General features: G+C 43.8%; 1 protein-coding gene across 1 annotated transcript in view; it reads left to right on the forward strand.

The window, feature by feature from the left end:
- The first annotated feature begins 1,976 nt into the window (after window positions 1–1,976).
- LOC134968733 (inactive hydroxysteroid dehydrogenase-like protein 1) overlaps window positions 1,977–13,663 on the forward strand; it is a 55,939-nt gene continuing 44,252 nt past the window's right edge. Inside the window, exons 1-2 of the mRNA XM_063944232.1 lie at window positions 1,977–2,006; window positions 8,173–8,419. Of these exons, the coding sequence (XP_063800302.1) occupies window positions 1,977–2,006; window positions 8,173–8,419 (277 nt within the window). The remainder of the gene's footprint in view (window positions 2,007–8,172; window positions 8,420–13,663) is intronic.

Here is a 13,663-nt window from a genome sequence, read left to right on the forward strand (position 1 = left end):
CGGTATACCCAGTGTCTCCTGGGGCTATGTGCACATTCTGCCACTTGCGCAGAGTTGTAAACATTATCCTTTGCGTCTGCTGTTCGTGAAACTACTGGTTCCTGCCAGCTTTCAACTCTACTTGAGCATCTCCTGTCTGAAGCCTGCCATTGGTGATCCCTAGGATTCTGCCAGTTGGTAGCATACATAGGCAGTTCCAGTTCCATTCCTGCTGTACCTGAGGCATAACTGGTTGAATCCCAGCATCCTTGTGCTCTTTCTGAGTTAGCTGGTCATAACCCAGCATACCTGTATCAGCACTACTAGATCCAGTTCGGTCCAGTCACAGCCCATTTCCAGGCCAGTCCAGTAACAGCCCGGATTTAGTCTGGTTCATCTGTAGTTTTGTGGCTATCATAGCTTCCAGAATCACCAGTTCTAGTTCTGAGACAAGCCACAGTTCCACTTCAATATCAGCCTGCAGACTGCCTGTGTATCCAGTCCTTGAACAGAATATTCTAAGACCATCCAGCTCATCTGTTGATGGTCTCAGGCTCCATTCTATTCCGAGACCCAACTCCAGATTCACAAGCAAAATTAAGCACAAACATGACAGCCCCATGGATCCAGTCGGCAGTTCAGCACCTGGAATGGACCGCCTGCAAATCATTGTGGATCATCTATAGAGTTTAGAAGTGACACGGACTGCTGGAAGAGTTTCTATCAGACTAGTTTGTTTCTGTGCAGGGTAAATACTGGCTGCTTTATTTTTACACTGCAATTTAGATTTCAGTTTGAACACACCACACCCAAATCTATCTCTCTCTGCACATGTTATACCTGCCCCTCCTGCAGTGCAACATGGTTTTGCCCAACTGCTAACAAATTTGCTGCTGTGATCAACTCTGAATTACCCCCTAAGCCTCCAGCCTTCCAGTGAAGAATCTTGAAGTGTGGAACAGCATCATATGAGGATGATATGCACATTGGGGGTCATTCAGATCCGATCGCACGCTAGCTTTTTTTGCAGCCGTGCAATCGGGTATGAACTGCGCATGCTTCGCAATGTGCAGGTGCGTCGGCCGCCGGCGACGGGGATCGCCGAACAGACGGATTTAACGAAGAAATCGATCGCACCGGCGATCCCAAGAAGATTGGCAGAAAGAGGCCGTTTGTGGGTGTCAACTGACTGTTTCTAGGGAGTGTCCGGAAAAACGCAGGCGTGCCCAGCCGTTTGGATGGAGGATTCCTGATGTCAGCTCCTGGCAGGATCTTCGCAGCGGCTGAGTAAGTCCTGAGCTGTGCAGAGACTGCACAAACTTTTGTTTGTGCAGCTCTCTGCACAAGCGATCGCACCCCTGCACAGCGATTACCCCTCCCCCTGTAGACAGCAACTACCTGATCGCAGCACTGCAAAAAAACACCTGCGTGCGATCAGGACTGAATTACCCCCATTATACTTACATCTATGTGAGTGGAACCAATAAAAGGATCTATAAGGCTGATTATCATCTGGTGATGCCTATTTTCTTCTGTTTATAATTTTTGGATCATGTGGGGAAAGTGATCCCATGCAGCAAAAGGATGTGTATTTTAATCATTGTTTATTATGTGTGAGGATTCCTCTTTTTATCTGTAAGAAGTGCACTTGATTTATAGTAGGGATGGGGAACATTCAGCCCTCCAGCTGTTGTTGAACTACACATCCCAGCATGCCCTGCAACAGTTTTAGTATGGTCAAATAGCAAAACTGTAGCAAGGCAAGCTAATATGTGTAGCTCAACAACAGCTGGAGGGCCGAAGGTTCCCCATCCCTTATTTAGGTGGTGATCTGGTGCAATACAGTGCATTGGTTAATCAATACAACACTATTATGGAGTCTGATTTATCATCTGGTATGTTATTAGACACCTTTTCCCTGCCTTCAAAGGTGAAACTTTAGAATGGGCTAATCCACTCATTTGGGTATATTTACTAAGGTCCCGATTTTGACCGAGATGCCGTTTTTTCTTCAAAGTGTCATCTCGGTAATTTACTAAGCAAAAATCTCGGCAGTGATGAGGGCATTCGTAATATTTTGGAAGTCCTAGGAAAAAATCACGAATCAATACACCATCGGTCAAATACGCCTGCAATTTGCTAGAAATCGGGAATTTACTAAAAAGTGCAAAACACAAACACTGCCGACAATAGCCAAACACTGCCGTGATGAAATACAAATCGTGAAAAAGTGCTAAAAAAAAACAGACCTGCTTTTTTATCCCGTGTTTGTATAGGCATGCACGGATCCATGAGATCCGTGCATGTTTTTCAGTGGGAAGGGGTGGGAAATGTTTTAATTTTTTTTTTTTTAAATGCGTGGGGTCCCCCCTCCTAAACCAAACCAGCCTCGGGCTCTTTGAGCCGGTCCTGGTTGCAAAAATATGGGGAAAAAATTGACAGGGGTTCCCCCATATTTAAGCAACCAGCACCGGGCTCTGCGCCTGGTCCTGGTTCCAAAAATACGGGGGACAAAAAGCGTAGGGGTCCCCCGTATTTTTGAAACCAGCACCGGGCTCCACTAGCTGGACAGATAATGCCACAGCCGGGGGTCACTTTTATACAGTGCCTTGCGGCCGTGGCATCAAATATCCAACTAGTCACCCCTGGCCAGGGTACCCTGGGGGAGTGGGGACCCCTTCAATCAAGGGGTCCCCCCCCCAGCCACCCAAGGGCCAGGGGTGAAGCCCGAGGCTGTCCCCCCATCCAATGGGCTGCGGATGGGGGGCTGATAGCCTTTGTTTAAAGTTATGAATATTGTTTTTAGTAGCAGTACTACAAGTCCCAGCAAGCCTCCCCCGCAAGCTGGTACTTGGAGAACCACAAGTACCAGCATGCGGCGGAAAACCGGGCCCGCTGGTACCTGTAGTACTACTACTAAAAAAATACCCCAATAAAGACATTACACACACACCTTGAAAGTATAACTTTAATGCATCCATACACACCACCATATACACATACTTACCTTATGTTCACACGAGGGTCGGTCCTCTTCTTCTGTACTGTCTGACAGGCGGCACACGGCAGTGTTACAATGTAGCGCCTATGCGCTCCATTATAACCAATGGTGGGAACTTTGTGGTCAGCGGTGAGGTTACTTTCGGTCACCCGCTGACCACAAAGTTCCCACCATTGGTTACAATGGAGCGCATAGGCGCTACATTGTAACACTGCCGTGTGCCGCCTGTCATACAGTACAGGAGCACACAGCCGATCAGGAGGGTGCCACAACGTGGCGCTCCCTGATTGGCTGAAGAAACCCACTTAGACATCAGTCAGAGGGGGTTTCTGGCATTCGGGGAAAGGGGTCCCATGTGAAAACATGGGGCCCCTTTCAGTTCGTGGTCGGGTGTCCCGTTTTTTTTCTTTTTACAAGTACGTGGATTACAAATGGATTACCCGAGGAGCCCTCTACACTGGATTTGGTGAGTTGAATTTTTTCAACAGGTAAACCATGGATTCTACATGGAGAAGAGGACCGACCCTCGTGTGAACATAAGGTAAGTATGTGTATATGGTGGTGTGTATGGATGCATTAAAGTTATACTTTCAAGGTGTGTGTGTAATGTCTTTATTGGGGTATTTTTTTAGTAGTAGTACTACTACAGGTACCAGCGGGCCCGGTTTTCCGCCGCATGCTGGTACTTGTGGTTCTCCAAGTACCAGCTTGCGGGGGAGGCTTGCTGGGACTTGTAGTACTGCTACTAAAAACAATATTCATAACTTTCAACAAAGGCTATCAGCCCCCCATCCGCAGCCCATTGGATGGGGGGACAGCCTCGGGCTTCACCCCTGGCCCTTGGGTGGCTGGGGGGGACCCCTTGATTGAAGGGGTCCCCACTCCCCCAGGGTACCCTGGCCAGGGGTGACTAGTTGGATATTTGATGCCACGGCCGCAAGGCACTGTATAAAAGTGACCCCCGGCTGTGGCATTATCTGTCCAGCTAGTGGAGCCCGGTGCTGGTTTCAAAAATACGGGGGACCCCTACGCTTTTTGTCCCCCGTATTTTTGGAACCAGGACCAGGCGCAGAGCCCGGTGCTGGTTGCTTAAATATGGGGGAACCCCTGTCAATTTTTTTCCCATATTTTTGCAACCAGGACCGGCTCAAAGAGCCCGAGGCTGGTTTGGCTTAGGAGGGGGGACCCCACGCAATTTTTTTTTAAAGTTTAAACATTTTTATTTTTTTTAACAAGGTGCACAATGAAGCCCAGCACGGATCTCTCAGATCCGGCCGAGATTCATTGTATTAAAGTCGGCAGTGTTTTACAAGTCACTCACGTAAAACACTGCCTAAAAAAACGAATGACATCGACATCGGAAAAACCGAAAATGCAGAATACGGCAGCTTAGTAAATTAGTCGTAATCAATTCAAAAAGTTGCATATTTACACTTTCGATGTCATTCGTGATTGAACTTTGACCTCAAACGGGAAAATACGATTCTTAGTAAATTTACCCCATTGAGTCTGATGATTCTATACTCCAGAAACGATTGACTTTTAATGACACTGTAATGAAAAAATTTGGTCCAAAGATGTTGCAATCAAATTCTTCTAAACACACATCCTCTAAGGAAGTTTCTAATTCTGTGACTTTGTTCAAGCACCATCAATTAACTTCCAGGTTCATCTCATCCTTCCAAGGATAATTCCAGTGCTCTTACTCAATGGCATCAGGGTGTTCTTACCATATTACCAGAAGTTGAGAAGAATCCACAAGTTAGCAATATGAAGATCAATACAAAAGTAGCAAAAGAGTCACAATCCATAGATGCTGAGTCTAGTCTTCCAGGCAACTGGACCACCCCCCATCTTTGCCTATGAGCTCTCCTGTAATGGTATTGGTAGAATGGCAGTTCATTAATATCTGGCCTTTTACTCCCAACAAACTTAAAAAAGTCAAGACAAAATATCATGTGACAAAAAAATGATGAGCAGTAATATATAAGTAGGTGGCTAGCAGCCCCAGTCCTGCAGCTGGATATATAAACATTGGGGGCTATTCTGAGATGAATGCAGTCTTGAGAAAATTGCAAACAAGTGCTTTTTGGCTGTCTGCGCATGCGCCGTTGCCGCATCGCAAGTGTGCTGGCTTTAATTATGCGATTGCAACCTGGAATGATGATTTCACAAAATGATTGAAAGGCAGCGGGCATTTGGGGGGCACCAACGCAGCATTGGGGGGAGTGAAGCAGGAAAAGCAGGCGTATCATGGCCATTTTCGGGGCGGCCCGATGACATCACCTGCATTTCCTGCAATTGGAAACTTGGCAGCGGTGCAATCTCAATTGAATTGCAATTGCATCGCAGGGCAGCGCCATACATGCTGGGCAGCCTTGCCCTGTGCTGGGCAGACCCCAGCATGGGATTTGATCCTTAGTAGTTATTGCTAATTTAGCAAAAACTGTTAACAACTCTGAATTACACCCATTGTTCCTGCCAGACAACATGGAGTTGCCTGAAGAGCAGTTTTTCGGAGCAAGAAGAGTCCTGAAGATGCAGTTGAAGACACAGGGGTCTATTTATAAAGCAATTCTGTCCTTAAAAATGTATGGAAATTGCTGTTTCCCCATGTTTAAGGGCAGAATAAAGTGTCACTGGAATGTAGCAAGAGAGAAAATAGGCGATATCTGAAATATCTCCTGCTTTCTGGTTACCAGACCTCACATCAGTCATCGCTATAATTTTCTAACAGAATCCACAAAGCATAGTTTTCTAGAACTCGTATGCATGGCCTAACGCCATCTTCAAATGGCACTAGCCCATTACCCTCAATGGAGAGATTTTGCATTCCCTCTCCTGAAGACTGTTTGTGATGCCAGTCATAGGGGAGTATTCAATTAGCTGCGATATAATGCGATCCACGGTCGCATCTAAAGTTAGCACGCCTATCTCCCAAAAAACAGCTTATTGCAGATTGCGCGCTTCGGTTTTTTACAACTATCCTATTCCAATATGGAGATAACTGGATTTGCGCGATAATTAAAAACAAACAAACTGATAAGTATATGAGAAAATGTGGAAATCTGCCTGTATCCCCCAAAAAGCCAAACTAATATAGGAAAACATTCTAGAAGTCTATTAGTGGCCATAATAAAACTATTTGGTGTAATTTAATTGGGTCAAACGGCTGTTATTTGCATATTTTGTTTACAAATGTGGAAAAAATGCGATAAAGCTATTTTTTTTAGCAAAATAAGTGCTCTCATTAAATTTGGGGTACATAAAAATGGGTTTAAGTCTATATTTTGGATATTTTAGGGGACTTTTAAAAATGTGGAAACAGACAGATTACTCCCACCTGCACTGCTAAAAACACTTGTCCCACTCACAAAGCACCCCAATATACCTGTCCCATACCTTGTACCCCAATTTCCATACCTTTGCATTTTTTTGTACCCCCAAAAAATATGTCATTATTGGCCAATTAAAAATAATTAAAAACATAAGTCACTCAGGGGGGTGTCCCAGGGGTTCTGAACCAAATCCCCATATTTTAAGTTTTTAACCCTAAAATAGGGATTTTTCGCTACTTATCACCTGTTCAGAGATGGTTAAGAGAAACCTGTGATAAACCCTTATTGGAGACCTTTCGCCAATAGCTTTACCCAGCTAATTGGATACCTAGTTAACGCAAATGCGATAAAATATTGCGACACTGCATCATCACATCTAATTGGATACCCCCCCCCCCCATTAATATACAGTATTTGCACTGTGTATGCAACTTACATAGGTACATTCACTTGAAAGAAAATTGCTTATTGCCATGATATGCAGCCATAAGTATTTTTGGGGGGTCATCCACATTTTTTTAATAAACGTGCCTCAAAGAATGCTGATTACAGTCCTGCTGGGTGACCACCAGAGCGCTACCTAACAAAGGGATTTAATGTCAGAGAGCAACTTCTATAATATAAAGAGTGTGTCCATGGATAATTTGCCTGCAAAATCAACAGAGTTTATGAAAAGACACAATCAAGTCTCTCCGTTGTCTTTAGGGAATAGACTTTGCCATTAGTAGTGTCTGATGATTCCTTCTCCATCACGTAGGTGCCAGTCTTGTCTCTCAGATGGGGCATGTGGCCAGAGTGGAAATTACTGTAGTTACACTTGTCACCCGTGTCCTTGTTTCCACTTTGGAACTGAGGACATCTATTACCATTTTTTTTTCTGTCTCCATCCCATTTCTCATGCCCCAGATGCAGCAGTGGGGGTTCTGCGGTTCCGGTATGAATGGTCGACCATGTTATGGTCGACAGTCATTAGGTCGACCACTATTGGTCGACATTGACATGGTCGACATGGACACATGGTCGACATATGAAAATGGTCGACACGTGAAATGTCGACACATGAAAAGGTCGACATGAGTTTTTTTACTTTTTTTTGGTGTCGTTTTTTGCGTAAAGTGACTGGGAACCCCAATTAGTGCACCGCGTCCCCTCGCATGGCTCGCTTCGCTTGCCATGCTCCGGGCATGGTGCCTTCGCTCCGCTACCGCTTCGCTCGGCACAGATTACCGTTCCAATCGTAGTCCACGTGGATCATAAAGTATGGAAAAGTTCCCCAAAAGAAAAAAAATTTAAAAACTCATGTCGACCTTTTCATGTGTCGACCTTTCATGTGTTGACCATTTTCATGTGTCGACCATGTGTCCATGTCGACCATGTCAATGTCGACCAATAGTGGTCGACCTAATGACTGTCGACCATAACATGGTCGACCATGTGAACGGATACCGGGTTCTGCATGGTTGCAGTTGTCTGTCAAGCCCATTGAAGGTTCTCCTTTCCCATTTGGAAACTGTGAATCTTAAGTCAAATATATATTGCAAATACATGTAGCTGAGATCTCTGCATTTCTACTATTATATAGGATGTAAATCTCAATTTCTGGTCCAGTATGGTATTGCGGGTGGGATTCTGTGATTTTCTTGTCTAGATTAGCCCCACCTGTGATGGACCAATACATTGATTTGAGCAACTTGCCATAAAACCTGATGTGATAGTAATGGGTTAAGGGCAGGTTTATCTCATGTTTAATAGAACCTGACAGTTCTATACTTAAAGTAAATTACAATCACTACCAGCATTTTACAGAAATTTTGATCACTTCCACTAATACTATCCCATTTGTTGTCATTTTAGATGCCTGTTTGCATTGCAAAGGAGATGGTGATTGCTGTAAGAAGTGTCTCTGTATCACTAATGCAGGAGGTGTCACAGTTCTGCTACAATCAGAAGGAGACCCTGGAGATGGTGGGAGCTGGATACATAGTTTGGAAAGGCCTGAAACTCCTGTGTGGGTGTTATAGTCTGGTGCAGCAGATCTGCCAGTGTCTGTTTAGCAACGCCAGAATTATAAGGCAATATGGAGAGTGGGCTGTAGTCACTGGTGAGTGGGAATGATATGTCAGATATACAGTAGAATTACTTTTTATTTGCTCCCTAGGATCTAATATCAGAAAAGACTATAGATAAGTTAGGTCTGTCCCGTCAAATTTGGTAAATCTATAGAGATGTAAATTTGAGACGTTTAAATGTAAGTAAAAATTAATCCTTGGTTCTTGACGTTACCCGAGGAGCACATGTAGCAGATAAAAAAAAGCAGGTAAAATGTGACGGAACCATTTTTGTAGTTTATTAAATTCTACACACTGGAGGTGCAGTCCAAATTTTGTTCCGATTGTCCGTTTGAGCGTTATTGTTCACACAACGCAAGCCACGCCTCAGTAATGACATCATTATGTCAACCCCCTGTTCATTCCCTTAGGGGAGGTTTATTAAAATTCTTATTATGTAGTTTTCCTATTTCCCACCTGAAGAATACCTATGTTCAATTTCAGCTTCCTAACATATCGGGGAGTAAGAGAATTAGTGATCAGTCAGTCAGTGAGTGACTGAGGGCTTTCGCCTACAGCCTCCTCTAGTATGTTTAATAACTGTCTTCTCTAAGGCAGTGGCCATTTTAAGAGGGACATTTTCAATAGAGCCTGCGGGCGAACAAAGGCGGCGGCGTTAGAGAGGCCGGGCCCAGGACAGCTGTGCCCGCAGTAACCCATGATGGCAGGGCTGGGCTAGACTGTAGATCTGGAAAATCATACATCTGACATTCTCACTAATCAGTGAAGTTTTTAGTGGCGGACGAGCCATGTGATTGCACGGGATGCTCGCCACGGTACTTGAATGCTGCTATTACCGACTCCCTCTACTCTAATTGCATCGTGACGTTACAGTGCAACCGTGTCATTTCACAAAACTCCTCCCAGTGAGTGGAGTATGTCAAAGGCGAAAAATATTGCAGTACACGCATCACGTACAAACTACACACAGATGGCCTCCGTGCGTGTTCTTGTTCTGCCGTGCGTGCGCATATTTGCAGTTTGCGTATGGTCACTCCCGCGGTCCTGCGCATTAGCGCGTGGTATGAGTATTTACGGTAGAGTTTGTGAACGCATGGAAAAGCCATCAAAACACATTACATATTTAATCCAAATAGTGCACAATGTACACATAGTCTCCCAGCACCACACCAGCAAGTTACAACAGTTTAAATGGTATCAGAACAAAGGGATTCACCTTTACAGGATAGGAGGGGACAGAACAAGGTTATAAGGTGGTGTTTGGTATCCAGCTGTAGGGTATTTTAAAGGTAATATTCCGGTGTTGGTTTGCAGAAGATCGCACGTTCCTGCGAATAGTTATGTGCAGGAGCAGAATATAGATATAAACTGTATTTACTGTACATTAGGTATGCGGCGGGAACCCAGAGGAGACCACCCACAAGTGCATCTGGAACAGACATCGCCCAACTATTCAAACCAACCTATGACCTTTCCTGTACTGTAAATGACCATCCCTGTGTCCAATGGACAAAGAGATTACAGTATCCATTGTGTTAAGTTTTGGAAGATTGTATAAAGGAGCCAGCTGCAGGCCTGGTCACACAAAAGACTCTAAAGGTTATCTATCTAAATGACTGAGAAACCAGACTGGGTAGCGCGGCGAAAACCAAACACGTATGTACCATTGACTGTAGCCATTATTCTTTTGTATTGTATTGCTTTGTTATTGTAACCCCCTTTCAGTAATAATATGTTGTGGTGTCGGAACCCGGCATTTTAAATACAAACTGGTGTCGTGTTTTCCTTTCCCTGCTAAGGTTATAAGTGTATTACTATCGCATGCATAGCTGTTAAGGGTTCACGGTGTATCTTTGAGTGTGTACGCACTAAGTGTACTTTGTACAGCCAGCGCGGCGTTTGTATGCAAAGTACGTACATGGTACGGGGCTCTGTACGCTAATGGTGTAATAAGTACGTAAGTTGAGGACTAAGTATAGCAGCCGCAGCGGCTCCATTTAAAGTGTATGAAATGTCTTTTTAAAGTGTTGCTTTTAGTCCTGTATGTAAATCAGCATTTACAATTGGGAGCATCGTCCAGTTTCCACATACTCACAGCCTAACAGGTCACAGCAGACTTAATCTATCAGCAAAGGGCGGACAAGTTATCCTACGTAACCTTTTCTTGGTCGATGGATACACTGAAAACCCTACTTGTGTGCTGATTAGATGGCGTCTGCTCTGTATGGTCTGCAGAGGTGCTGGTAGAACCCATAAAACACAGGAAAAAAGCTATTTAAAAATCTGTGAATTTTTTTGGCGCCAAAAAGCATACACAAAAGTGCACTGATACTTTGCATACCCTCTCACATTGTTGCAAAACAAAGTTCAAATAAGTCATATTGTGTTTGATTCAGATTGGATTGTTTATCTGTTCAGTAGATTTAAAAGTACATTTAAAAGTTGCTGCATAGCCTTGATATAGTTTTTTTTTTTTTAAACTCAGGCCTAAAATAACTTCTGGTGCTTGTATGATTTGGGATTTCTGTGTGACAAAGGAAGCCACATTGTCTGTCCTCCATTTTGGACTAACCACATGGCCTGTCCACCATTTTGTGTAAACCTCATGGATGTGGAAGGGGGAGGAGCAGTGGCCATTTTAGGAAGGTCATTTTCTAAATAGCTGATTTTCAGTCTGCTCAGAACAATCAGTTTCCGTTGTCACATCAAGCACCATTTATGAGTTACCAATGCATTTATTTAACCCATGCCATAGTCAGTTACAAATAGTTTCAATTGGGCCTAGTGAGAGTAAATGGTGAGATAAATGCTTGGCTTGGTGTAAGAAATTGCACACAGATAGAAAAAGGAAAGAAAGGGTTTTGGCTTTTTTTTTCTTTTTTCCTTCCAAGACTTGTAGAATCTGCTTACTAGGGAGGATAGCCATTGAAATGCAAATTAACCTGTGTAACTCCTTTTTTTTTAGCAGTGAAAAGCAAATAGCTTTGATATACAAATAAGAGGTAAGGTGTCACATAGAAGGCTAGTGAATGATACATATATACAATATTATTATAATTATGTGTATATTTATATCAGTGTATGTTCTGCAAGATAGCTATCCAATCTGAATCATATCATTTAAATGATAGATTATTGCATTCATTTAGATCTGAGTGAAATAGGATACATTTGTTGCTATATAGTTAAAACTAAAATAACAGTATTTTAAGGAAGTAAGTGTAAAGACACAAACGCAGGTCTGCATAAAAGTTTATACAGAACAAGTTGTGTCTAGTGGGCAATAGTAATTAGTATTGTTCACATTTATAGAGCTGTGGGATTTGTTTTATTGCGGACGCACGGTTTTGTACACGTGTCTCGGACAAAGTACAGGACTGCGCACGCAGCGTAAAAGACACGCACGGTCGCGTGTTCACACAAAGTGCGTAAGAGTGCGGGCGCTAAGTACAAATTATACAATAGTGTAGTTTAGTTCAAAGGTGGGACAGTAGCTATGCTGCAATAGCACAAAACTATCCGGTTTCTAAAGCAGATTAGTATAAAACTTTTGTTTAAACTGTATTGCCCCTGGGGGTAAAGCTGCCAATCTGAACAAGTGAAAATTTTGTGTACAGAAAAACAAATTGTATTTGAGTGAGCGAAAGCGGAGTGAGTGGATTTGAACCCCGGAAATCGAGTCCCGTGGTACACCAAGCGAGTGGAGGCTTGGTGGCATGAGGCGGCTGACTCACGTTAATATAGATTGAAATACGTAAGTCATGAGGAGACTTGCACAGGAGCGTGGTAGGGATTTGTGAATTGTGACCCATGTAGTTATTTTGATACGCTCCGGCTGAGGTTTCACAGCTTGTGATTCGATTCCAGTGGTCGTACGGCAGATAGGTAACAAGTACCTATACGCTGTGCGATTGGACCGCGCGTTTGTGGGTGCAATATATAGTGCAACTTGATTTCCCTTTTACGAGCTTTTGCGTAAAATCACGGTATCATTAGCGCTGTGTACAGCATACGCAAGCGTGATTTGTGTACAAGTGCATAAAGGGAGATTTCGCTGGTCTCTCTCAGGAAAATCTCCAACGACAGATACTTTACTGGAAAGGGTAAGTTATTCCTAAAAACTTCCAGTAAATATAGGTCAATTAGTGGCCCTAGGTTGGGTACATCGCCTTCGCTATCGACAGTGTATGGTAGTACTGGCCAACGTGGGCGAGAGTGGGTGGAAGCGCTCGGAGAACTTTCACTGTCACCTTATATTGAGTATTTTGGTGTTTGTGGGAAAAGGCCCACAATTATGGGAGCCAGTTGCTCAACTAAGGGACGTTTAGCCAGGGTTCAGGCTGAAGTGCCGCGGCCGAGAGGGTTAGCGAGGTTTATTATGTGTGAAAAATATGGTTCACACACGAAGGCTTTTTGCAATGAATGGGTACGTATGACTGACAAAGATAGGGTACCATTCCCTAAGGTGGGCAGCTTTGAACCGGAGGTATTGCAGAACTTAAGGATAAGGATATGTCTGATAAAATCCAGAAAACAAAGGATTAGACATACAGATTGTTTAAATTTATGGCAGCAAGAGGGGGAGATGCAAAGGGAATTAGCTTGTGCAACAGGTTCCAAACCTAGCGGGAAAACAATGGCGACCACCACCACCATATATTGTTGGGGAGAAAATGGCTACAAGCAATGGTGCATTGGTACAGGATAGGAATGTGATTGATAAATGTACTAACGCTAACCCTTGCCAGCTGTATCCCATTTTAAATTTTCCCCAGGATTGTGAGCAGGAAGATGAGCCCAGCACGATATCGGCACTCTCTCTAGCAGCCACCATACAGGACACCCAGGTGGGCATGGCCCAACCATCAAGAGTTGTAGCAAGGCCCCCTAGCGGAGGGATAAGTGAGGTTGTGTCCACAGGTAAGTACGGTACCATACATTATGCAGAAACTATAGCTCCCCACATTATAGAATCAAACCAGAATGATGTAATTGAATTCAATCCTGTCAGGGTAATTGCAGTTCCCAATGGGAAAACTAACAATCAGGGAGTAACTCCCATCAGGAACATTGCCATGCATTGTCCATGGTCCCGAGCAGAGTTAAGGTCAATTATGTCTGAATTTCCCGATCCCAGAAAAGATCTAGTCGGATGCCAGAGATTAATTAAAGAGTTAGGTAACGCCCATGAGCCTACAAATAAAGATTGGTGAACAGTGCTACGAGTTTGTTTACCCTCAAATATTGACACCACGAAATTCATAGCAGACAGTAAG

This window comes from Pseudophryne corroboree, chromosome 11 (genome assembly GCF_028390025.1).
Source record: "Pseudophryne corroboree isolate aPseCor3 chromosome 11, aPseCor3.hap2, whole genome shotgun sequence".
Taxonomy (NCBI): Eukaryota; Metazoa; Chordata; class Amphibia; order Anura; family Myobatrachidae; genus Pseudophryne; species Pseudophryne corroboree.